The sequence below is a fragment of the Tupaia chinensis genome, unplaced genomic scaffold (assembly GCF_000334495.1).
Source record: "Tupaia chinensis unplaced genomic scaffold, TupChi_1.0 Scaffold000093_1, whole genome shotgun sequence".
NCBI lineage: Eukaryota > Metazoa > Chordata > Mammalia > Scandentia > Tupaiidae > Tupaia > Tupaia belangeri.
The window spans coordinates 10,464,527-10,491,903 of NW_006159555.1; the positions used below are offsets into that span (position 1 = coordinate 10,464,527).

The 27,377-nt window shown below is 41.4% G+C and overlaps 1 protein-coding gene and 2 non-coding genes across 7 annotated transcripts in view; all 3 read right to left on the minus strand.

Moving 5' to 3' along the window:
• Positions 1–27,377, minus strand: part of UBAP2 (ubiquitin associated protein 2) — a 118,037-nt gene that overhangs the window by 12,879 nt on the left and 77,781 nt on the right. For 4 of the 5 annotated variants that reach the window (XM_006143113.2, XM_006143110.2, XM_006143109.2 and 1 more), the window contains 7 exons: positions 25,498–25,687; positions 20,303–20,516; positions 15,183–15,457; positions 13,100–13,269; positions 9,339–9,552; positions 3,676–3,715; positions 474–657 (listed from right to left, as the gene is read on the minus strand). In XM_006143113.2, coding sequence (XP_006143175.1) covers positions 474–657; positions 3,676–3,715; positions 9,339–9,552; positions 13,100–13,269; positions 15,183–15,457; positions 20,303–20,516; positions 25,498–25,687 — 1,287 coding nt within the window. Of the gene's footprint in view, positions 1–473; positions 658–3,675; positions 3,716–9,338; positions 9,553–13,099; positions 13,270–15,182; positions 15,458–20,302; positions 20,517–25,497; positions 25,688–27,377 lie in introns of those variants that run through there. The other variant, XM_006143112.3, reaches the window with a different exon arrangement.
• Positions 1,325–1,407, minus strand: LOC114006852 (small nucleolar RNA SNORD121A). The gene has a single exon (XR_003548523.1). It is a non-coding gene; the product is annotated as a small nucleolar RNA SNORD121A (small nucleolar RNA).
• On the minus strand, positions 25,292–25,374 carry LOC114006851 (small nucleolar RNA SNORD121A). Its single transcript, XR_003548522.1, has one exon. It is a non-coding gene; the product is annotated as a small nucleolar RNA SNORD121A (small nucleolar RNA).

A 27,377-nucleotide genomic window follows, 5' to 3' on the forward strand; every position in this document is an offset into this window, starting at 1 on the left:
GGAAAGAGAATTCTATTCAGAAGACATAGGTAACAAACCAACCCACATTTCTCTACTCTGTTCTAATAGCTTGATCTCTGAAGCCATGAGCAGTGCGAGTCATACACCTGCTCAGAAATCCAAGATTGTCCTCAAACCACATCACCATGGCATGGACCCAGAACTGGGAGGAAAGGCCAGGCTTGGTGCACTCTCCTGAGGTCCAAGAAGCATGGCAGGGAGCCTTTGGCCCTGCCCTGTTTCCAGGATAACCAGTGCTTTATGCTAGCAGAGACAGTACAAGTAGTCACGGTTCTCCCATCTGGTGTTGAGAACCAATCTAGCCGCAACCTAAGCTAGAGCATTAATGAAAAAGCCCAAGATGTCATGTCAGAAGGAACAAATGTGTTTTGTTCATGGAGACATCCTTTTATAGGAGCTTAAGAACTCTATCCCACTATACTTCTAACTCTGGGCCGACCTTTCCCCCATACCTGCTAAGCTGAGAGAGGGGACTGTTGGACAGGTCACCAGGCTGGGACAAGGAGGGCAAAGTGGCAGTGTGCTGGGATGCAGAGGGTGGAAGCGCAGGACACGAGGTGGTGCTGGGCAGGGAGCCCACCGATGGGAGGGCAGGAGGAGGGTCTGTTGTCTTTGGAGCTGGAACGGATGAAGTAGCTGTAAGAAACAGATCTGTTTAGCTCCAGAACAATCCTGAGTATCTGAAATACACTCAGTATTTTGTGACATGTCAGGCTCAATTGAGCTACATATAAGTTACATTCTCCAGGAAACACCCAAGCATGTCACCCGACAGCCCCTTCCATATCATGACTACCAAAATGATAAACAATTGTCAGACATGCAAGACCAAGACTAAGGGGAAACAACACCTTTATCATTATAAACTGTCCTATAATGTAGACACACTTTTCCCACCTAATGGAGCTTGATCCTTCACAGTACCCAGAAAGGAAGAGGTGCTGAGACTGATATGTGCAATTATAAGGTGATGCAACTTGTCCTCAAAAGGCATGGCAAGGGAAAGTGAAACCTGAGGGCAAGACCACCCCAAGAGTGTTCCTGGCAAACCAGTACCAAGTCAGGCAGCCATTGCCAAAGCTCGCAGCCTATCTAGGTCAGGGGCTGTTGAGAACCAAGACAGTATACACTGTAGAAAGATAGACATATGCCTAAAATATGTAAAAAGAAACACACCTGCTACCCAGCACCTACTCTGAATACACAGTGAGAACTGCCCAGGTATATGCTTGAACAGATGACTCTCAGAGAAATAAATGAGCTTATGAGGTTTCAGAAAGGACATGGATAAAATCAATCCCAGCTGTGAAAAGACTCAGTCTTCATGTTGTCCACACATACAACTCAGATATGTGCTTGGAAATAAAACATCACTGTCTTTTCCAGGTAGGGAGAAGAATGGACCTCTGTGGTGCTGTAGGCTACTGGAGAGCCTACTGCAACACACCCTAGTCTAAAAGGAAGGGATGGCTGAAAAGACACACAAGCAACAGGATCAACACAACTAGAGGCCTTTACATCCTAGTTTATTACAAATAGGAAACCTGATGTTAAAGAAACCAGGAAAATGCCACAGATATACCTTATCCAAAACTAAGCCACCAAAGATACCCCTCTGGGCCTTGGATTACATTGATCATGGGTTCACAAGCAAATCTCTCCAAGAATAAGAAAAGGAGATGGCTTGGGAATGAGTAAAGAAGAAAGTATAGAGGGAAAAAATACTAGTTTAAATGTATGCCATGTTTTTCAGATAGCTGATTTAAAATCTCCAAATAATCTGGGACTTTTATATGTATTCTTAACCCCATGCCTAGATAAAAGAAATCTGCCAACACTACTACTAGAGTGATAATTCCCTATTTCACTTAGTCAGCTCAGAACTTCCAACATTTGATCAAATAGCCCTGGTAACCCAGTGATACTATCAATACGAAAACCAACCCTGAGGCATTAAATCTGTCATTTCGATTTCTTTTCTTTTCTTTTCTTTTTTTAAGGGAGATTTTTGCTATAAGGCACATGTGTTCACCAGAGAGACAGAAAACAAGAAATCATCCCCAAGGGGGATGGCTCAATTTCAACTGAGGCTCACCTCTGGTCTGTTAAACTTCCATATCCATACTCCCCACACAATTGTAATGAAAAAGTTTCTCTAGTTTCCATACCCAACAGTGGATCTTCACTGGCATTACTGAATGTTGAAAGAAAACTGCTATAAATAATGGCAGGGAACCAGCAGATGGCATAATGGTAATGTAGCTGGACTCCCATGTAGTCAACTGCAGTTTGAGTCCCAGACCTGGCGGCTTGAAACTCATGCCAGGCACATGTGCATGCATGTTCAAAATCCCAAGAGGAAAATGGAAGAAAAGGGATTGCGGCATGGCCATCCCCCTGGGAGATGACTTCTTGCTTTCTGTCTCTGTCTCTCCAGCAAGCGCACCCCGTACCAAAAAAATCTCTTAAAAAAAAAAAAAATCACAGAAAAGCTAGCCAAGCATAAAGGAAAGCACAAATGGAGACCAGCAGATGGTGTAGCAGTTACATCACCAGACTCTGACATGGACAAATGCAGCTTAAGTCCCAGACCTGGTGGTTTGAAAATTGCACTGAAGGGGAACCAGCAGTTAGCGTAATGGCTATGTTGCTGGACTCCCACGTAGTTGACCGTGGTTCGCGTCCCGGACCCGGTGGCTTAAAACTCACGCCAGGTGCGTGTGCGTGCGTGCCCAAGATCCCGAGAGGAGAATGGAGGAGAAGGGATTGCGGCATGACCATCCCCCCTGGGGGGTGATTTCTCGCTTTCTGTCTCTATATCTCTCTCTCTCTGTCTGGCGAGCGCTCATGCCCTATAGTGAAAATCTCCCCCCCCCAAAAAAAAAGAGTAAAAATTGCGCTGAACATGTGTACATGCATGAACAAAATCCAGAGAAGGGACTGCGGCATGCCACCCCTCCTGAGGGGTGATTTCTGACTTGCTCTCTCACTGTTCCTGTCTCTCAGCAAGCGCACATGCCCTAAGGCAAAAACCTCTTAAAAAAAAAATAAAAAAGAAACTACAAATGATCACTAAGCTGATCTAAAGGAAGAGTAGAAGGAGAATCCCCTCAGTTTCTGTCAAGCATCCACAGTGAAAATTTCCTCAAGCTTCCTAAGCAACAGTCCTCAGGTCCTAAAGGCCATAGGCATATCTTTCCTAAACTAGTACAGCAATTTTTGATTTAAAGACCCTTCATATTATTGGTGTCACAGCCTTCTGATCAACCTGAGATCAGTGTCTATTGAGCAAAACATCTTGTAAATGCATTAAATATACTACACTTGGAGTACAGTCTGATTAGAGTAGAAGGCAACAACTATCCATGCTTCTTGATGTGGCTGTGAGGTTTCTAGTAACCTTAGTTATCACTGGTAACATGGGAATCTCTACCTAACCTTTTTAACCACAGAACTGGAGTTGCTTTCTTTTAACCAATGAACCTGGCTCCGTCTGTTCCAATTAAGTATCAGAAGCAGTTATCAGAAAAAATGCAGAAAGACTGTTTTTGGAGAAAGTTATTGTGCGACGTGTTTCCCCCATCACATTAGCAATGCTCTTTCTCCACTTGGTTCCCATCACCTGTGACAAGAATAGGTAGCTGATATACTTACTGTCCAGTGTTTGCTGACTTCGATCACCACTATGTCCATTCTATAAGAAACAGAAGAGAAAGTAAACTCACAAAAACATCAAATGATTAACTAGATGATTTTCTAATGAGATTCACAAACACAGGAAATACATATTATTCAAAAACAACAGTGTGGAGGGCAAGCAGGTGGTGTGGTGGTTGGGGGCACTGGACTCCCACATGGCTGATCGTGGTTCAAGTCCCGGATCTGGTGGCTTCTTTCTCACTTTCCCTCTCTGTCTCTCCCTCTGATCAACCTGGAAAATAATACCAACAATGCAATAATAATAATAATAAAAAAGTGTGTTTGTTTTTTTTTAAGAGGTTTTTGCTATAGGGCACGTGTGCTCGCTAGACAGAGAGACAGAAAGTGAGAAATCAACCCCCAGGGGGGATAGTCACACCGCAATCCCTTCTCCTCCATTCTCCTCTAGGGATCTTGGGCACGCACGCACACGCGCCCGGCGTGAGTTTTAAGCCACCGGATTTGGGACGTGAACCGTGGTCAACTACGTGGGAGTCCAGCGACATAGCCATTACGCTAACTGCTGGTCCTAAAAAGTGTGTTCTTTTTTTCCTATTTTTTAGTAGAAAAAAGTAGTAATACAATTAATTCCAAAGAGCTCACGTTTTTAAAAACCAGATTCAGTGTTTAGAGAAGTAACAAGGACATGAAGTAGGACCCAGATCACAGGAAGCAATGAAACAGTCCTACAATAATTATCAAAAAGTCAAACTATACAAAGAACATAAAGTCCCATTATATTTACATCACCAAAGACCTTCCTGTCTCATGCAAGTTCTATCTCCTGAGCACCACTTGTGGAAGACAGACAATATTTCCGATTACTAAACAAGGGGAATGTGGCATGAAACACCCAATAAAAGGGTTTATAAGGTTCAGACCCACTCTGTCCAGATGAGAGGAGGAGCATGAAAAAAACCTAAAACAGATTCCTTCTTACATATCAAAACTACTAAAGAGTTACAAGGTAGCTATTACTTAAACCTAGTACTAACTTCAACCTAGTACAAATATTACAATTTGTTTACAATACTCCTTCTACTACTAACAACTTAAAATATTAAATCAAAATTAAAATAATTTACAAGAATTAGAGGCAGTAAAACAAACATACGAGGTAAAAATTGTGAGTTAAAATAAAAGTTACAGTGAGGGGAGCGGAAATACGACATATATCTCACTGAATATATGACAGTGGGTTAAGAGTAACCGAGATTAATTCCCACTAAATACATTTACAGGCTGCCATCAACTATGTGCATCCAAAACAGCAAGAACCCTGACATATCAAAGGCGTCTTCTCAAGACTGCATAAGACCAAAAGCATAGAAAAAGGAACCAGAAACAGTAGTCATCAGACCTGAGAATTATTTCATTCTACCTTGAAAAGCAGTTTCTTTGAGAGAGATTTCTCTTTTCTTTCTTTCTTTCTTTCTTTCTTTCTTTCTTTCTTTCTTTCTTTCTTCCTCTCTCTCTCTCTCTTTCTTTAATACTTTTTCCTTTCTTTAAATCTTTTTCTTTTTTTTTTTTTTTTGCTATAGTGTGCATATGCTGGCCGGAGAGACAGAGACAGAAGGCTAGAAATCACCCCTCAAAGGCAATGGGTACGTTGCAATCCCTTTTCCTCCATTCTCCTCTCGGGATCTTGGTCATGCACATTCATCCACCTGGCGTGAGCTTTAGGTTGCCAGGTCTGGAACTTGAACCACAGTAGACTATGTGGGAATCTAGCAACATAACCATTACACCATCTGCTGGTCCCAGAAAGCATTTTTAAAACACAAATGAGGGAACCAGCAGTTAGTGTAATGGCTATGTCGCTGGACTCCCACGTAGTCGACCGTGGTTCGCGTCCCGGACCCGGTGGCTTAAAACTCACACCGGGCGTGTGTGCGTGCATGCCCAAGATCCCGAGAGGAGAATGGAGGAGAAGGGATTGCGGCGTGACCATCCCCCCTGGGGGGTGATTTCTCGCTTTCTGTCTCTCTGTCTCTCTCTGTCTGTCTGGCAAGCGCACGCGCCCTATAGTGAAAAAACCTCTCCAAAAAAAAAAAAAAAAAAAAAAAAAACCACAAATGATAACACAATACAAAGACCTTATCATTTGGGGTGAGGGCAATTCTAGGCAGAAGAATGCAATGAGCAAAACCAAAGTAGTATCAAAGCTTACAGGAGCAAAGGAGTACCAAAGTTTAAAGGCACCAGCAGGTGGCATAGTAGTTACATTGCTGGACTACCAGGGGACGACTATGGTTAAGAGTCCCAGACCTAGAGGCTTGAAAAACATGCTGGGGTGCATATGAGTACATGCCCAAGATCCCAGGAGGAGAATGAACTGTGGCATGGCCATCCCCTGGGAGTCGATTTCTCACTTTCCCTCTCACTGTCTCTCTCTCTCTCTGCCAACTGCATGTGCCCTATGACGAAAACCTCAAAACACCACCAACAAAAAATGCTTCAAGAGAGATCACTCTGGCTAGGCAAGGAATGAAGTGAGCAGTGATACATGCAAGGAGAGTGAGAGGTCAGGTTAGAACTGAAAGTGAGGGACCAGCAGTTAGCATAATGGCTATGTCACTGGACTCCCATGTAGTTGACCACAGTTCGAGACCCAGACCTGGTGGCTTAAAACTCACACCGGGTGCGTGTGCATACGTGCCCAAGATCCTGAGAGGAGAATGGAGGAGAAGGGATTGCGGCATGACCATCCCCCCGGGGGGTGATTTCTAGCTTTCTGTCTCTATGTCTCTCTCTCTCTGTCTGGCGAGCGCACGTGCCCTATAGCGAAAATCTCTCAAAAAAAAAAAAAAAAAAGATGACATGATCAAGAACACATGGCTTGGAACTAGCAGACGGTATAATGGTTATGCTGCTAGATTCTCACATGGCTGACTGTGGTTCAAGTCCCAGACCTGGAGGCTTGAAACTCATACCAGGCGCTTGTGTTTTGATGCCCAAAATCCCAAGAGGAGAACGGAAGGGAAGGGATGGTAATGTGGTCAAATCCCTGCAGGGGTCATTTCTCACTTTCTGTCTGTCAAGTGCACATGCTCTAAACCAATCAACTGCCTTTTTATTTTTTTAGTGCGAGTGTGCTCACCAAAGAAACAAAGTGCAAGCACTCCCCATGGCAGATGGTCATGCCTTTTCCACTATTTCTCCTTTTGGGATTTCTGGGCATGCACACGGATGCACCTGGCATGTTTTTCAAGCTGCCAGGTCTAGGACTTGAACTGCAGAGTGGGCCATATGGGATCCAATAGCCTCAATCACTATGCCACTGGCTGGCCCCTTCATTTGCTATTTTTCTGTGGCATTTCAAATTAGGTTTGTAGTCATTAGTACATTTCAGCATTCATATCATTAACTAGAGCCCAGTTTTTGCTTACCTTTTTTTTTTTGGAGAGGTTTTAGCTATAGAGCGTGCGTGCACTTGCCAGAAAGACAGAAAGTGAGAAATCACCCCCCAGGGGGGATGGCCACACTGCAATCCCTTCTCCTCCATTCTCCTCTCAAGATCTTGGGCATGCAAGCACATGCGCCCGGCCTGAGTTTAAGCCACTGGTTCCGGGACTCGAACCACGGTCGACTACATGCGAGTTCAGCGACATAGCCACTACGCTAACTGCTGATCCCCTTACCACAGTTTTTTAAAGGTAAAATTTATATGTAAAGAGCACCATGAAATATGTAAAGAATACCATTCAGTGAGTTTTCAGAAATGATTACTCAGAGGGACCAGCAGTTGGTGTAGGGGCTATGTTGCTGGACTCCCATGTAGTCTACCGCAGTTCGAGTCCTGGACCTGGCAGCTTAAACTCACGCCAGGCTTGTGTGCATGCGTGCCCAAGATCCCAAGAGGAGAATGGAGAAGGGGTTGCGGCATGGCCATTCCCCCTGGGGGGTGATTTCTTGCTTTCTGTCTGTCTTTCTGGCAAGTGCAGGAGCCCTATATCAAAAACCTCTCCAAAAAAGAGAAAAAAGAAAAAAGAAAAATAAATGGTTATTCATGTAACCCATGTTCCTATCAAGTTATAGAACATACCATCACATGAGAAAAATTCCTTGATGCATATACCACTTTTAATCTCACATGAAATGCAGACATATGAGCTTAGTAGAGAGAGATACTACTCACCCCTCCCCCGATGTATCCTTGCTTGGAGTGGGCAGGAGAGGACTAATGTTGTATTTGTAATATACGTTTCCTTCTAAGATTCTCCGGAGACATTTGCGTATCTTAAGATAAAGTCTATGAATGGCAACAAAAATCAAGTATCTAGCTAGCAAGCCTCTAAGAAGGGCAAGACTTCAAACCTGATAAAAAGATCTGGTTTCTTTCTTCTATTTTAAATTTGCCAGAAGGCACATGCATTTGCTGGAGAGAGAGAAGGAAAGTGAGAATGCAGCCCTCATCGGGGGTGGTGACGTTGCAATCTTTCTCCTCCATCTCTCCTTTGTTTTCAGGATATTGGGCACATGCACACACACACAAATGTCCAGCGTGTTTTTCAAACCACTGACTCCAGGACTTGAATCGTGCAGTCAGCCACGTGGGCTATAGCTGCCTTAACCACCATGCCACAGGCTAGTCCTATCTGTTTTTTTTTGTTTTTTTTTTTTTAATTTTTTATCTACAGTTCAGTATTAACAAAAGCTAGGCACAGAATGCACAATTTTAATATATCAAAGCTAATGGTGATCCAGAACTACATGCACTGGAAGAAAGCAGTAAAAAAAGGAGACTGCCTGAAATATTCAGAGAGGCAGGCAAGGTGAGCCATTTAGGAAATACCATAACCAAAATGCTTATACAACAGGGAGGCCCAGTTTTCTCCACAACATCTATGTGGCTATGGGCCCATTTATGCTCAAGTGCAGAGGTGCCCATTATAGCCAAACTCAAGGAGTATACGCAAAGGGTTAGTGAACTGCTACAATAAACTCATACAACAGGCTTCATTTACCAAAACACACATGAACTTCCAAACAGGATATCTCACAATGCCTTTATTATTTTTTCATTTTTAAATATTTTCTTTTAAGAGATAGGCTAATTATTTACTTATTTTTAATTTGCTGCAGGGCACATGTGCTCACTGACAGAAAAAAAGAGAAAGCAAGAAAGCATCCCCTATAAGGAATGGTCACACAGCAATCCCTTCTCCTCAATTCTCCTTTTGGGATTGTGAGCATGCACGCAAACATGTCTGAAATGTTTTTCTTTTCTCTTTTTTTAGAGTTTTGTTTTTTGCCTTAAGGTGCATAGGTGTGCCAGAGAAAGAAAGAGACAGTGAGAAAGAAAGTGAGAAATCACCCCCAGGGGGAAGACCATGCTGCAATCTCTTCTCCATTCTCCTCCTGGGATCTTAGGCACACATGAACACGTGCCTGGCCTTAGTTTCAAGCCACTGGGTGCAGGACTCAAACCATGGTCAGCCATGTTGAGTCTAGCAACATAACCACTGAGCCATCTGTTGGCCCTCTGACATATTTTTCAAGTTCCCGGATCTGGGACTTGAACTACATAGTTGGCCATGTGGGATTCAGCCTTCTTATCCACCATGCCCCAGCTGGTCCCAAAGGAGGTATCTTAAAACACTTGAAACATCCCTTACCGTGACAGTTCCTGGAGCTGACTTGGATGGACTCACAGAGCTTTGGTATGAGATCCTGTTATGCACAGAACTCTGGTCATAGGAGGAAGACGTTGTTACTGGACTAGTGGAACTCAGGGATGAGCTGGTCAGACTGGAGGAGGTAACCACTGAAGTTGTATGGGTGGAGTTCTGTACTGCACTGGTCATTGACAAAGGGGTATTCAAAGGATCACTGAAAATAATGAGAGGTATAAGACATAAATTTGTCACTACACAGCTTCATGAAAATTTATTAAATATTCAAGATAAAGAATTCTTCCTCCTCCCCCAAATGAGACCCACCTAATTTCTACTATTTTTTGGGGGGAAGGGCATGACTTCGAACCTGACAAAAAGATCTGGTTTCTTTCTTCTTCTATTTTAAATTTGCCAGAAGGCACACGCATTTGCTGGAGAGAGAGAAGGAAAGTGAGAATGGAGCCCCCATCGGGGGTGGCCATGTCGCAATCTTTCTCCTCCATCTCTCCTTTGTTTTCAGGATATTGGGCACATGCACACACACACAAATGTCCAGCATGGTTTTCAAACCACGGACTCCAGGACTTGAATCGTGCAGTCGGCCACGTGGGCTATAGCTGCCTTACCCACCATGCTATAGGGGACGTGCACTCGCCAGAAAGAGAGACAGAAAGCGAGAAATCACTCCCCAGGGGGGATGGCCACGCCGCAATCCATTCTCTTCCATTCTCCTTTCGGGATCTTGGGCACGCACACACACATATTCAGCATGAGTTTAAGCCACCGGGTGCAGGACTCCAACCATATTTGACTACATGGGAGTCCAACGACATAGCCATTACACCAACTGCTGGTCCCAAAAGACCCAGACATCTCAGAGAATTCTCAAGATTTTTAAAGGAATCTAGGTTTCTGAGACCATTTTTTTTTTCCCCTCTTTTTGGAGAGGTTTTTTGCTATAGGGTGCGTGTGCTTGCCAGTAAGACAGAGAGACAGAGAGACAGAAAGCGAGAAATCACCCCCAGGGGGGATGGCCATGCCACAATCCCTTCTCCTCCATTCTCCTCTTGGGATCTTGGGCAAGCACGCACACATATCCAGCATGAGTTTAAGCCACTGGGTCCAGGACTCCAACTGTGTTCGACTACATGGGAGTCCAGCGACATAGCTATTACGCTAACTGCTGGTCCCAAAAGACCCAGACATCTCAGAGAATTCTCAAGATTTTTAAAGGAATCTAGGTTTATGAGACCATTCTTTTTTCTCTTTTTGGAGAGGTTTTTTTGTTATAAGGTGCGTAAGCTCGCCAGTAAGACAGAGAGAGACAGAGAGACAGAAAGCGAGAAATCACCCCCAGGGGGGATGGCCATGCCACAATCCCTTCTCCTCCACTCTCCTCTCGGGATCTTAGGCATGCATGCACACACACCTGGCATGAATTTAACCCGCCAAGTCTGGGACTTGAACCACAGTCGACTACATGAGAGTCCAGCGACATAGCCATTACACTAACTGCTGGTCCCACTGAGACCATTTTTTACAAGAGAACTCAAATATCAAGTTTTGCTTTTGGAAAATGCAAAAACTATTAAAATCTCAAATCACAAAATTTTTTGGCCCAGCCACTATAGCCCAGTAGTAATGCTAGCACCCTACGGTGGATCAGATCCTAGGATAGCAAGAAAATACAGGCTGGGAAAGCCTGAGGGTGCCGGGATTCTGAGGAGGTAGAGGTGGAGAAAGAGGGGTCACAGAGTGACACAACCCTATTAAAGGTGCTTCCTCTCACATACTTCCTGTGAAGGAAAGGAATGGAGTGGGAAGTAGAGAGAAGAGAAAGGAAGGGAAAGGAATGGAATGGAAGGGAAGATAAGAAAGCATAAAGAAGTAAAAAAGAGAGAGAGAGAGAGAGAGAGAGAGAGAGAGGGAGGGAGGGAGGGAGGAAGGAAAAACATCTAGGATTTTCTATTTAAAAATATTCCACTCAGGAGCCTGTCACTGGAATGGTGGTTAAAGCTGCTGGATCCCACATGGCTGACTGCACTGAGTACTGGACCGGAGGCTTGAAAAACAGGTTAAGAGGCCAGCGGGCAGGGTGGTGGCTAAGGTGCTAGACTCCCACATGGCCAACCTCAGTTCAAATCACGGGCCAGGTGACTTGAAAATCACACCAAGCACATATGTGTGCGTGCCCAAGATCTCAGGAGGAGAATAGAGAAGGAAGATTGCAACATGGCCATCCCCCTTGGGGACTGATTTCTCATGTTCCCTCTTACTGTCTTTCTCAGGCAAGTGCACACCATATGGCATGCTCAAAATCCTAAAAGGAACTGAATGAGAAGAGGATTGTGGTGTAGCCATCCCTCCTGGGGGGTGATTTCTTGCTTTCTATCTCTGTCTCTCTCTGTATCTCAAGTGAGCACAAGTACCCTATAGCAAAAGTATCTCTCACTCTCAAAAAAAAAAAAAAATATATATATATATATAAGTGAAAAAGATAGATAAAATTAAATAATTCTTTCAAAAAAAAAGGGGAAAAATATGTTGGGCACGTGTGTGTGTACACCCAAAATCTAGAGAAGAGAATGGAGATGGGACTGCACCATGGCCATGACCCCACCCCCAGGGAGGAGGGTAAGTTCTCACTCCCACTCACAATCTATTGCTCTCCAGTAAGCGAACATCCTATAGCTAAAACTACAAAACAAAACAAAACAAAAAAGACTGAAAAAATTACTCTTGCAAAGATTTGGAGAAACTGGATCCATTGCAGATTATTGGGAGAAATCTAAAATGCTGGGGCCAGCCTCACAGTGTAGTAGTTAAGTAGTTAACACTGCATGGCCAAGCATGATTCTAACCCCAGCCCTGGTGGCTTGAAAAACATGCCATGAATGGGTATATACATGCCTCATATTGCTATAGGATGGAGAAATTGCAGAACAGGGACTGTAACACATGACCATGCCAAGCCTTTTCCCTCTTTCTTGCTAAGTCTCTTTCTGAGGCAGGTATACTGCCCTCTGGCAGTTATAGAAGAAAGAGAGAGAAGAAAGGCAAGGCAAGGCAAAAAAAAAAAAAAAAAAAAGGAAAAGAACAGGAAAGAAAAGGAGGAGAATAAGAGGAAAAGGGAAGGAAGAAAGAAAAGAGAGAAAGGAAAGAAAGAAGAAAATAAAAAATGCTGTAGCAACTGTAGAAAATGTTTAGTAGTTCTTCAAATGATTATGTTTAAGTACGTTATGACTCAGCAGTTCCACTCCTAGAAAGAACTGAAAGTACACAAAATGTATAACTGAATGTCCACAGCAGCATGATTCACTATGCCCAAAAAGAGGAAATAACCCAAATACCCATCAATGAATGAATGGATAAACAAAATGTGGTATAACTACATCATGAGATACTCAGCAATAAAAAGGATGTATGTACAGTATGAATAAATCTTGAAAATCGTATTCTAAGTGAAAGTAGTCAAACAAAAAGGTCCATTTACTATGTGGTTCTAGTAATCTGAAATATCCAGAACAAGTAAATCCAGAGACAGATTATTGGCTGCCAAGAGACAGGAGGGGAGGAGTGGAAGTTTCTTATACAGGTTTCCTCTGGTGTTGATGGAAGACATCTGGAATTACACATTAGTAAGAGCACATTCAATTACCACAGGATGTACTGTCTCCACTAGGTGTTTTTTCAGGCTGTTTTTTGCTTTAGAAACAAAAAACTAAATTCATTCCAAACCAGAGAATAAGGAAGTTGTGTACCTTAAAGACTTCGAATACAAGCTGATGGGAATTTGATTACTATTTTCACTGTTTGGAGTTGATCCAAATTCAGACAGAGAGGATTCTGATCCAAATTCCAGGGCTCCAAACTGAACATTTAATCCTGTGACATCGGCTGAACCAGGCATTTCCACTGCAGATGCTGGAATCTGAAAGAGTAGAGCCGTCATGTCAGGAACAGAGGTCAGGGACTCTTAAGTCACAAAGGCCTAACGCAGTGCCAAGCAAGCAACTGGGTTTCCCAGACAATACTGACAGGAAGAGTGACAGAGAGAGGAAGGAAAAGGGAATAGGACTTATGAAAACAGTAAAGAGAAAACAGAAATAAAAATTAAAAGTTTATAGGGAAATGGTGAATATTAATGCCACCAAGCTTCACAGAGCAATGGGGTGAGCTGTGGAGGTGGGTAGTTGTGGTGGTAATCAGGTGAGGGACAAGAGTGCACAATGAGTTGTCACCTCCATTTTCTTTTTTGTTTTTTTTTTTTTAAAGAATTATTTATTTTGTGGGACCAGCAGTTAGCGTAATGGCTATGTCACTGGACTCCCATGTAGCCGACCGCGGTTCAAGTCCCGGACCTGGTGGCTTAAAACTCATGCTGGGTGCGTGTGCATGCATGCCCAAGATCCCGAGAGGAGAATGGAGGAGAAGGGATTGCAGCGTGGCCATCCCCCCGGGGGGTAAATTCTCACTTTCTGTCTGGGGCGGGCACTCGCCCGTTAAAAAAAAAAAAAAAAAAAAAAAAAAAAAAAAAAAACCTCTCAAAAAAAAAAAAGAAAGAAAGAAAAGAATTATTTATTTTGCTTATTTATCATTATTATTATTTCACATGAGTTTTTGCCAGAGAAAGACAGGCATAGAGAGAGAGAGGGTGAGGGTGAGGGAGCAAGCTGGCAGGTCCAGGATTCAAATCGTGGTCAGCCATGTGGGAATTCCAGTGCCTTAACCACCATGCCACCTGCTGGCCCCTCAACTCTATTTTCAAAGATATACCAATGATGAAAGTATTACCTGGTCAAGGAATCATGTGTTCTCTAATTACGGGAAAACAGTTTAAACTATACAAGAACAGATTCTCTGACCGAGATCTTTAAGTCTGTACTAGAATTAAAGGTCTCTGGCTCTCAGCACAAACCCACTCCCTCTAATATAAATCCAGTCCCTCAGAAATAGGCAAATCTTTGGGACCAACAGATGTCGTAATGGTTACGTCACTGAACTCCACGTAGTCAATTGAGGTTTGAGTCCTGGACCCGGAGGCTTAAACACACACCAGGTGCATGTGTGTACGCACGCGTCCAAAATCCCAAAAGGAGAATGGAGGAGGGGGGAATGTGGTGAGGCCATCTTCCCTGTGGGGTGTCTTCATGCTTTCTGCCTTTGTCTTTCTCTGTCTCTACAGCAAGTGCACATGCCATATAGCAAAAAACTCTCTAAAAAAATTTTTTTTAAATGGACAAATCTTCATAAAGAGTAAACTATGTGACTGAAAAATACTGCATCGGGGCCAGCAGATAGCGTGGTGGTTGAGGTGCTGGACTCCCATATGGCTAACTGCAGTTTGAGTCCCAGACCTGGTGGCTTGCTTTTTCACTTTCCCTCTTTCTCTATCTCTCTCTAGTGCCCTACCGCAAATTTTAAAATAAAAATAATAAAATTAAATAAATTTTTTTTAATCCTAAAAACAGTTAAATAAAAATAAATATTGCAACAGTTTCTGAGACTTAATAGTCCACTACTTGAGCTAGAAGTCAAAATGAATTCACCTTTGGGCCAGCCCATAGCTAAGTGGTTAAGTATTGTGCAGAGGAGGCCAGAACCCATATGGTTGGCCCAGGCTTCAAGTCCCAGAGCTGGTTGCTTACATGCCAGGTGCGCACACTTACATGCCCAAAACTCTTGACAGAATGGAGAACTGAAGGAAAAAGACTACAGTGATTACACACACTACAAGAGGTGCTTTCTCTTTCACAAATGTATCCTCTGGCAATAAAATAACCAAATACAATGAAATGACATAAAAACACCTTTTGGACTGTGACATCCTAATGGAAAACCCACCTTAGAAGCAGGAGGTATCCGCCGCTTAGGAAGTTTAATGTGTTTGGGCTGTGGTTGGTGGGCAGACACGGCAATATTTTCGACAGCCATGCTGGGCAGCTGCAAAAGTTTGTTCACAGTAGAGGTACTGTCTCCAGGCGCTGATTCTCGGAGTTTTGCCTGGGAAGGAAAGGACTCCAAACCAGGAGGAGGAATAGTGACTGCTTGGGTCTGGTGCTGCTGTCGTTGGCTCAACTGGCTAAGAACTGGGGATGGCTCAGGCTGAGATTTAAAGTCTATGAAATATGTAAAGAATAAAAAAGTAAGCAACAGTCATGTAGGAATAGGACTTTGAACTTCTGCTTCCACCATCACTGATCCATGAAGGGTTCCATCATCTCAAGGTTCTCTGGATCACCTTCTATGTGTTTTCTTATATATAGATAAATATGTATACCATGTGGCATATGATAAATGGAAAAGAATGCCTGAATAGATTTAGTACCATATTTCCTAGGCAGAGAGAAAATACGGTTTATGCTAAAGTATATGGGGTTGGGAACTGGTAAGAAGGATACTGAATTACAACATAACACCTGGCTGTTAGTGAATAGAATTTTATTTGTATTGTCTTATTTATTTTCTACATAAGTTAAAAATTATTCTATTCAGTTCTTAATTTTTGACTAATATATATTTTGTTACAAAATTGAAAAGGTACAATAATGTGTAAGATGAATATAAATCTCCCTTTCACCCTAGTCCCTAGACTTGCTCTATCTACAGAGGCAAACGCTATGTCACACGTATATAAGCAGACACATATACACACACACCAACACATACAGATATACCTACATACACACACACATACACACTTACCCCTTACCTTCTCACTGTTATTTAATTTTCAAACCATTTAATTTATGAGTATTTCACATTAATATTAAAAAAAACCTACTTCATTTGGTTTTTAAGAGATATATTTATTTACTTATTCCAAGAGTAAGAAAGACAGAGAGACAGAACCCCATACCTTGACCTCCCCAAGCCTTCAGCCAGTCCCAGATTATGGGCAAGCACATGCTTCAGGTACTTAGGAAATTCTTTGAACTTGAACTGGGAACCTTGCCATGTGGGATTGCCTCACAAAACACATTTTAGGACTGTGCCCAGATATGATATGCTTTTTTAAAAGCAAATACTAGTATTATTAATAGACTTTTAGGTTTTCCAGTCTGTTGCTATGAAAAATAGTACAGTGAAAAATATATCTTTTTTTGGTAAAGAATTATTTATTTATTCATTCATGTATTGTAATTTGACCAGAGAGACACACAGAGTGAGTGGGAGAGTGAGAAAGCAAGCCACCAGGTCCAGGACTCGAACTGTGATAGGCCATGTGGGAGTGTCCAGCACCTTAACTACTATGTCACTTGCTGACCCGCATAATAAATATATTTCTATGGAAGATATTTTTATCAAATGTAATATATCTGCAGGATCAATTACTAAAATAAAGTTGCTGGTTCAAAGGGTAAATATATTTTAAATGTTAAACTCTACAAAATTGGTATCCATAAGATAAGAGTATAATAATATCAAACCTCTATCTTTTGATTGGTGGAAAATGGTACAATAAATGTAAACTAAAATTAGATAAATCATTTTACACTTCAGCATCATCCCATATGCTTCCTGTGGACTCTACCCATACCTCTCAAGATTTTTTTTTTTTTTTGAGTGGTTTTTGCTATAGGGCGTGTGTGCTCGCCAGAAAGACAGAGATAGAAAGTGAGAAATCACCCCCCAGGGGGGATGGCCACACCGCAATCCCTTCTCCTCCATCCTCCTCTAGGGATCTTGGGCATGTACGCACACACGCCTGGCGTGAGTTTAAGCCACCAGGTCCGGGACTCGAACCGCAGTCGGCTACATGGGAGTCCAGCAACATAGCCATTATGCTAACTGCTGATCCCAGGACATTTTTTAAAAAATCTGGTAGCTGGTTGCCATTATTTTTAATTACTCCTTTTATATTAAGGAAAATAAATCTTATATCTATAATATGATTTTCAATTGTTTTCGTACATTGTCTTTAAAAAAAAACAAAAATTATTGCCAGAGGGCACATGTGCTCACCAAAGAGAGAGGAAGAGGAAGAAAAAAAAGGTCCCAATGGGGCATGACCACACCACAATCCTGAGTCCTTCACTTCTCCATCCTGTTGGGATTTGGGGCATGCATGCACATATACCCAGCATTTCTTTCAGGTCTCTAGGGCAAGGACTCAAACAGGAGTCACACATGTGTGAACTGGGCTCCCTTAACCACTAGGCTACAGGGCCAGCTTCTTGTCTGCCTTTGATTTAGTAGTTATATTTTCTGTCATACCCAAAAAAAGGCTCCCCTCACACAGAATATGTAAAAATCTTTCCACTGTTGTTCTAATACTGTTCAATATTTGGTATTTACATTTAAATATTTACACCATTTTGGTACTTTGACGTAGGGATTCAACTTCAATTTCCAGCCAGATAGCCAACTGCAAAAAACATTTTTTCAAAACTGATTCAAAATGCCACTGCTATCATATAGGAAAGGGGTCACCAATCTTTTTCAGTAAAGGGCAGTTAATGCATATTTTAGCCTTTCAAGATCATCTGTCAGCAGTTACACTATTCTAATTTCATAGATAAAAAATAACCAGCCTTTGGCCAAGTTCCAATAAGACTTACTTTACAAAACACAGATGGCAGATATAATTTAGATTATTCTATTTTTTAATTTGATATTAGAGCATGTCCCAAAAAGTACATAGGGATAGCATGCCTGTATGCAATGCATACACACACACACATAACGTACACATACATACAGAGGAAGCCTATGACTGCTATTAGAATGGCTAAATGAATGCTGGCACTGGCCTAGCATCTGGTAACTTAAAATGTAAGTTTGTGCTAAGCAAAAGATGCTAACACACTAACTGATAAGAACAGCTAATTATACAATGTCTGTATAAACTCCACAGATGTTCAACATCTACTTACCTTTGGGGACTCAACAACCAGGTAGAGAGTGCCTATGTATACAGACACCAATAAAAACCTTGGAACTTAAGTCTCTAACAAGTTTCCCTAGTAGACGTCACTTTAAACCCAGGAGTAAAGTGAGGTATAATAGTTTCTGCTTATCTATGGGCAATACATCCCCAAACCCCCAGTGGGTACTTGAAACTGCAGGGTGGTACCAAACCCTCGATGTACTATGATTTGTCCTATATATACATACATGTGATCAAGTTTAACTTATAAATTAAGTGCTGTAGGATAACAATAATAACTATTAATAAGACAGAACAATTATCACACTATGCTATCATAAAAGGTAAGTGAATGTGGTCTCATCAAAATATCTTATTCTACTGTACTCACCTATTTTTTTTTTTAACAAGGTTGAGTTCTGGTAATCAAAATCACTCAAAATAAAACCATGGGTGACAAAGACCACTATACTGAAAAAAAGTAAGCCATTTCATTGATCACAACAATGTGTCTTTCGATCTGCCCTAAACATAAACCAGTCCGTGCAGCCAATTCTATGACTTAAGTAATCTCCTACTATGTTTAATCTAGTGTAGCATGTGTGCACTGGCAGGGAATGGTGGAATAATGCCACAATTTTGTGAGAGATTTAAACTACTACATTCAGCATAAAAATCATGCTTTTCAGTATAAACCACAAAAGGTAAAGCTTGACCAAAATGTGGTAGAAACATGCAAAGGTCAGAGAAAGCATCACAGAGGGTGTATTTTCAAATGTTCTCCACATTCCACCTTGTAACTGCTCTTCTTTTGTTTTTGAGAGATTTTTGCTATTGGGACATGTCTTTTTGTCAAGGAGACAGACAGAAAATGAAAAATTATCCACCAAGAGGGGATGGCTACACTGCAATTCCTTCTCCTCCATTCTCCTCTCAGAATTTTGGCCATGCATGCACATGGCATGAGTTTCAGGCTGTTGAGTCTGCTACTCAAACTGCTGTCAACCACATGGGAGTCCAGTACCCTAACCACTACACCACTACTAGCTCTGTAACTGCTCTTCTAACAGAGCTCAGAAAATCCCATATATGCATTTACCTTCACTAGCAATTTAATGTATGATTTTTAATAATTAAAAATATATATAAAAACTAAAAAAAGAAACCTTAGCCAATTGGACAACGAAGCTTGAAAAACAAAGAAGAATTTTTAAAAATACTAATAAAGCAAACGAAAAACAAAAACAACCCTCTGACTGAAAAGCAAAGCAAAATAAAATGTATATCGCTTGAGATTAAAAAAATAAAATAAAAAAGAAGTGTTGTATACTCATATTTGCCTGCTTCTATCAGCTTTGTATCAATATATTTCTTCAAGGCATATGCTTCTAACATATAATGATACAGTACATGCAGATATACAACACAAGTAAGACTGATTTAATTCAGAAATATGCAAGAGTGCCATTAAAAAGGAACATCTGAGGGCCAGAAGGATGTGTAGTGATTAAGGCCCCTGACTCCAACATGGCTGACTGCGGTTTGAGTCCCAGACCCAGTAGCTTGAAAAACATTCTAGACGTGTGTGCATGCATGCCAAAAATCCTGAGAGCAGAATGGTCACCCACCACCCCCCACCACCACCACTCCAGAGTGATTTCTCACCTTCCTCCTCTGTCTATCTACCTCTGGTGAGCACATGCGCCCTACTGCAATAATCTTAAAAAAAAAAAAAAAAAAAAAAAAGAAAGAAAGAAAGAAAAGAAAAAGATGGGGCCAGCGGGTGGTATGGTAGTTAAGGTGCTGGAACTCCCACATTGTCGACCACGGATGGAGTCCTGGACCTGGAGGCTGGCTTGCTTTCTCACTCTCCTTTTCTCTCTCTGTCTTTCTCTGGCAAAACTCATGTGAAAAAATAATATATAAATAAATCAAAATAATCCTTTTAAAAAAAGAATTCTTTTTAAAAAACTGTAAAAAGAAAAGAAACCTGTCTGCACAAGTTCCGCATTAGCATTTTCATCATAGCAACTCACTCGTGAATGTATACCATATACTCAATAGGTACAAATGAGCACAGAAAATGTCATCTTACCAAAATGACTGAGGACTGAAGGCTCGGATGTTGAGGGCTTGAGGTCCCAAGAAGTAGTAGTTGTTGGGGGACTCGTACTATTCTGCTGTGAACTTGAGGTACTGGTAAACTGACCCAAATTTGGAGTTTTCAACTGGTTCAAAATCTGGGAGTTGGTGATGTTTGCCATTTTTGATGGTGCAAGCTCTCCAAATCCTGAACCAAGGACGGATGACTTCAAAGAAAAGTAAGAGAATCCTCAGCAATACAGAATTTCTACCCCGGGCTTTAAAAATACACCAAACATTTTAAAAACTATAACCTAAAACATCTGAGTTAGTAAGACTCACCTTAGAAAATACTACTATGAAATAAGAACTGACTAAATAAATTTCAGCAATCTTTTCTGATTCAGAAGGGTTAAAGAAAAGAAACATATTAGCTACAAATTCAAAGAAACTGATTTTTCTTTTAGGGTGATACCATTGCTTATAATTAAATACCACTTTTTTTTTTTTTTAAACTAAAGAGGAATACTATGAAGTAAATGAAAAAGATATGCTTGACAAAAGCACATTACTTTCTTAATCTGTGAATCACAATAATGATCAGAATAGGTTTGGTCAGAGAACAGATCAGAGGTTATGACGCAAGAAGAAATATAGGTCTCAAAACTTACAGTTATTATCCCAAAATAAGACAGTGAAATATAAAGGTATGAGAGGCTGAACAAATACCCTGGGTACTGCTGTATTCATTTCTAGATGTTTAGATGACTAAGAACACCAGATATGCTCCATTAAAAAGTACACGCCCCCCCCAAAAATGTCATTCCTCCCTATCTGTCCTAAGGATGTCATACCTATATCAACATCTAAGGAGAACGAAAGCTGATGATGAGAAAATAGATCAACTCAATTTTTAATCTATAAAGATCACTCTGAAAGATAAGCTCATTTCATTGTCAAAAATAGCATTTCAAAGTTAGCAGGTGGCAGGGAGGTCAAGGCACTGGATCCTAGATGGCCAATTGTACAATTCGAGCCCCAGACTCTGTGGGGTGAAAATCATGTCAGGCGCCAAGTATGTGTGCCCAAAATACCGAAAGAAGATGGGAGAATAAGGACCTGCAGTATGGCCATTCCGGAGGGGGAAGGGTGATTTCTCATTTTCCCTCTCTCTTTCTGGTGAGCCCTATAGCAAAATATTAAAAAAAAAAAAAAAAAAAAAAAAAAAAAAAAAAAAAAAAAATTCAAATCCAACCAAGGCCAAAAACAGAAATACTCTGTATTTTCCACAAGAAGTTAGATCAATGAGCCAGCAGGTGGTATGATGGTTAAGGTGCTGGACTCACACTTGGCCAACTGCAGTCTGAGTCCCGGACCTGGTAGACCGCTTTCTCACTTTCCTTATCTCTCTGGTGAGCACATGTGCCCCATAGCAAACTTGAAAAAAGTATAATAAATAATAAATTAAATAAATACTTTAAAAAGAAGTTAGCTCAAGTAAGTAGAAACAAATATTACTTTTTAAAATTTTATTCATCATCATTATTTGTTTAATTTGACCAGAGAGAGACAGAGAGAAAGTGAGAAAGCAAGCTGCCAGGTCCAGAACTCGAACCACAGCTGGCCATGTGGGAGTCCACCCTCCTCAACCGCTATGACACCTACAGGCACGAAATATATATTTCTGTTGTCAACATTCAGAATAAAGGAGTGCCCTAATTATCATAATTCTCCATCGTGGGCCAAGTGTTATGCTGTGGCACTTCAAACATAGAATCTGCTCCTATGAAAGTAGATGTACTAACCTGACTCTCCACAGTTCCAGAGTCTTTGCCCACTGCCCACTATATCTCTCCTACTTTGCTAACAATCTGTGAAAACCTAGCTCAAAGCCCATAAGTTCAATGACGCTGTTTCTCCTCTTCATTGCTTTTCTCAGATATTCTCTAACATGCTTCGACTAGTTTCATCAAATGTATTTCAGTGCGCTTTATAACACAATGAAATCATGAGTCAATGCCAGTTGCCTTGCCATATATAAGATTTGGTATTTAAGACTCAACACCCCATTTATAAACATTGGAATCAAGCAAGGAGGGAGTTTTAAAATACATGCATTAATAAATATGTGTGCATGCATACACACATACACAAACATGTACAATGACCAAATCCCAAGCCAAATAAATGACTGATCCTCATTTCTGTCCTGTGTGACTCTGGCATTATGTTTTTAAAAGAACTATTTTATTTAACGTTGTTCGTTTATTCATTTAATTTACTTAAATTTGACTAAAGAGAGACAGAGCGAAAGTGAGAAAGCAAGCCGCCAGGTTCAGGACTTGAACCGTGGTTGGTCATGAAGGAGTCCAGTGCCCTTACTCACCATGTCACCTGCCGGCCCCTAGACTCTGGTATTATTAACATATTTTTAAGAGAGATGTTTGCTATAGGGCATGTGTGCTCGCTGAAGGAAGAGAGAGAAAGAGACAGAGAGCAGTCACACACACCCCGAGGAGGGATGACCATGCCACAATTCCTTCTTCAGTCTCTCTTGGGATTTGGGGCACACATGCACACAACCCTGGCATGAGTTTTAAGCCACCGGGTCTGGGTTCGAACCACAGTTGACTATGTGGAAGTCAACATAACCATGACTCTATCTGCTGATCCCTATTTTTATTATTATAATCATCATTGCTGTTTTTATTTATTAAGTTCGCTAATAATTATAAAGTGCTGTAGGATTGACAGCCACTTCTCTAATAATAGCAGTAAACAAACATTTCTGACTCCAGTTTCTCAAGTTGCTGGTCATGGCATAGGCAACACATGTGAAGGTCACCAGAAAAACGCAAGCCCTACCTATGATTTTGGTGGCCAGGCCATCGAATTCAGAAAATCAGCAAAGATGTTAGTTACATCATTATACTAGCAGCAGATGGAAAGGCAGAGGAAGAAAGACCTAGATAGGTCAGTCAAAAATTAGGGATTTTAGGGACCAGCAGTTAGCGTAATGGCTATGTCACTGGACTCCCACGTAGTTGACCGCAGTTCGCGTCCCAGACCCGGTGGCTTAAAACTCATGCAGGGCGCGTGTGCGTGCATGCCCAAAATCCCAAGAGGAGAATGGAAGAGAAGGGATTGCGGCGTGACCATCCTCCTTGGGGGGTGATTTCTCGCTTTCTGTCTCTATGTTTCTCTCTGTCTTTCTGGGGAGCGCATGCGCCCTATAGCGAAAACCTCTCCAAAAATAAAAATTAGGGATTTTATAAGGCCTTCTTAAAATAAGAGATGACACAACGTATTGGCCTGTCCCACTTCAAGCAGTGACAACATCTTCATATACAAATGAAACTACGAATGCCAAGTTTGAAAAGCCTGCAACATGGCTACACTACGCAGAGTAGTAAAAGACAGCAATGAAAAGCTTACATACTCAGTTCTCAATTTTGTCAGTGTACAATAAAGTATTTAAGTCACGAAGGAGACAAATTTCTGTTTCTCAACAACATATTTCAGATTAAACACACCAATGAGCAAATCAAAATAATTATCACTGTGAAAAGCTACAGATCTAAATCCACATCACTTATACCCATCCTCTTGCCAGTTCAGAACTTCCTACAGTTGGTACGTTTCCTATTGAAATGAACTGACGCACAGTACATTCATGACAAAATCTTCTTAGGGATTTCATTCACTGATCTGTAGCTACATTATTTATAACTTATGCTCTTAAGTTTCTTCTTTTCTTTTTTTGAAGAGGTTTTTTTTGCTATAGGGCGCGTGCGCTCGCCAGACAGACAGAGAGAGGCATAGAGACAGAAAGCGAGAAATCACCCCCCAGGGTGGATGGTCACGCCGCAATCCCTTCTCCTCCATTCTCCTCTCGGGATTTTGGGCACACACGCACACGCGCCCGGAGTGAGTTTTATAAGCCACTGGGTCCGGGACGCGAACCGCAGTCGACTTCGTGGGAGTCCAGTGACATAGCCATTATGCTAACTGCTGGTTCCCTCATCATCTGATCTTCACATCCTGCTCTGGTGTTCTTGCTGATGAGAGCGCTTACGAAAGGCCAACATCTCATAGGAAGCCAGAATCATACATGTGGCACTGGATCACACCGTTTCAATCAATGAACACATACCCAAACTATAAGAGCCTCTGTTACTCTGCTTGCATTTTATGCAAAAGTAGTCTTATTTTATGAAATAATACAGAAAATTTTTAAAAATTGAAGCACCTATGCAGATGTGGAAAGAACTTTTTTTTTTTTTTGCATGATTTTATGGCAAGGTAATACTGACAAATATTTGCATTAACTAAACTAGAAAACAAATGAAAAATTTAATATGCTAAGTATGGAGAAAGACTTCTTTTTTTTTTTTTTTTTAAGAGTGATAGGGTGCATTCCCTCGCCAGAGAGACAGAGAGAGTCAGGGAGACAGAAAGCAAGAAATCACACCCCCCCTGGGGTGGAGGGGTATGACCATACCACAATCCCTTCTCCTCCACTCAGGATTTTGGGCATGCACACACATACACCCAGGGTGAGCTTTAAGCCACTGGATCCGAGATTCGAACCATGGTCAACCACATGGGAGTCCAGCCACGTAACCATTGTGCCATGTGCTGGTCCCTGGAGAAACAAGGCTTTGAAACAAATTTTCAATCTGGGTGACCATTGATTAAAAATAATTTAACTTGGGAACCAGCAGTTAACGTAATGGCTATGTCGCTGAACTCCCACGTAGTTGACCGTGGTTCGTGTCCCGGACCCGGTGGATTAAAACTCACGTGCCCCAGATCCCGAGAGGAGAATGGAGGAGAAGGGATTGCGGTGTGACCATCCCCCCGGGGGGTGATTTCTCGCTTTCTCTCTCTATGTCTCTCTCTGTCTGTCTGGTGAGCGCACGCGCCCTATAGCGAAAAAAAAAAAAAAAAATAATAATAATAATAATAATAATTTAACTTAAAGAGAAATATTTTTGTCTTCATCCAGGAAACTCAGAGTGGTTAAATTCCACATGGAATTATCAGATATGTGCTTGGAAATTATCACATCATTGTTTTCTGGACTCAGAACTACTGTAGAATTTTTTTGTAATTAGAAAATGTTTGCAAAGTATAGGCTATATTGTAGAATACATCGGTTAAATGGTCCATTTCTTAATATCCCATATTGAAATAAAAGTGAGTTACCAGACTCTGAGAAGAATAGGAGTTGACAGCAGTGGAGCTGCCAGTCCCTGGTGCCATCTGATTGTTGTGCTGAGAATTTGTGAAGACAAGGGCTTGTCCAAAGCCCTGCTGTTGGGAAGTTTCAAAGGAGTTGGCTTCTGAGGCTTGCCTGGGAGGAACAGGCTTCTGGAGCAAGGCTACCAGATCAATGCTAAGCAGACAAAAAGCAAATGAAGCAGTCATAAACAAATTTACCAACAAATTAACTTGAGAAGTGAATCAATAAAAAGGACATTCATGACAAAAATCTTCTAAGTAAAGACAACCTTTGAAAAATGGGGTTTAAAAAGAGCCTAAAGTAGGCTACCAATAACTCACACACAAAAGCATACGAAGCCACAGAGTCTAAAGCCAGGCTTTGCAGAGAATAGAAAGAAAAAGTATTGAGAAATTTTCAAAGATAATAATGCTCGATTTAAAAACCTGTAGAACTAAGTGAGCAAATAGTTTTCTAAAACAGCTCAGCTCATTTCATTTACAATATTTACTCTGTTCACTAATTGGAATCAAAGTTTCTTAAAATTCTCCTAAAGGAGAGTGAATCCACACTCCTAGGGAATAAAAGATCTCAGTAATAGAAGGCCATTCAATAAGTTTCACACTTATCTTAAATTTGCATTTTACCTCACAATATATTTAAGTTTGCATACAAAAACACAGAATGCATCTCTAAATTTCTTTCTTAACTATTCAGGAATAAGTGCACAATATACAACTTTAAAGATTTTATTTATTTACTACTATTATTTATTTAAAATCTGCTATATAGCACATGCACTTACCAGAGAGAGATGAGAAAAGGGAAATTGAGAAAGCAAGTCTCCAGGTCTGGGACTCAAACCACGGTTGGACATGTGAGAGTTCAGCGCCCCCAAACACGATGCTGCCTGCTGGCCCCAATGTACAATATATTTTAAAACAATCTGCTGGGACCAGCAGATGGCATAATGATAACATCGCAGGACTCCCACACAGATGACGGTTCGAGTCCTAGACCTGGCAGTTTAAACTCACACTGGGCGAGTGTACATACGTGATCAAAATCCCAAGAGGAGAATGGAGGGGAGCAAATTGCGGCCATCCTCACAAAGGGTAATTTTTTGCTCTCTATTTTTCTGTCTCTCTCTGGTGAATGCACGTGTCCTGTAGCAAAAATCTCTCAAAAAAAAAAAAAAATTGGGAGGAAAGGCAGGCAGAATTGTGGCTTGAGATCCTACTGTGTGTGTGTGTGAAAGTGAAGAAAGAAATAAGTATTAAATAAAATTAATTAGGGGCAGCCAGTGATGTGGTGATTAAGATGACTATATCCCACATGGCCATCTGCAATGGTTTGAGTACCAAACCTAAGAGCTCGAAACATACCAGGTGCATGTATATGCATGATGTATGCCCAACTTCTCAAAAGGGGAATGAAGACCGGGATGGCGGTACGGCCATACCCCCTGGAGAGTAATTTCTCATCTCTTCCTCTCACTTTCTGTCTCTCTATGGCAAGCATGTGTGTCCTATAGCAAGTTTTAAACATTAAAAATTTCTAAACAATTAATAGAAAGAACCAGTAAGGGACCGACAGGTGGTATGGTAGTTAAAGCACTGGACTCTCACATGGCCAACAGAGGTTCAAGTCCTCAACCTGGTGGCTTGATTTCTCACTTTCCCTCGTTCTCTTCTGGTCAAATTTTTGAAAATATTAACAATAACAAATACAATCTATTTAAATAATTATTATTTATTTTTTAAGAGGTTTTTGCTATAGGGCGCGTGCGCTCGCCAGACAGACAGAGAGAGAGACAAAGAGACAGAAAGCGAGAAATCACTCTCCAGGGGGGATGGCCACGCCG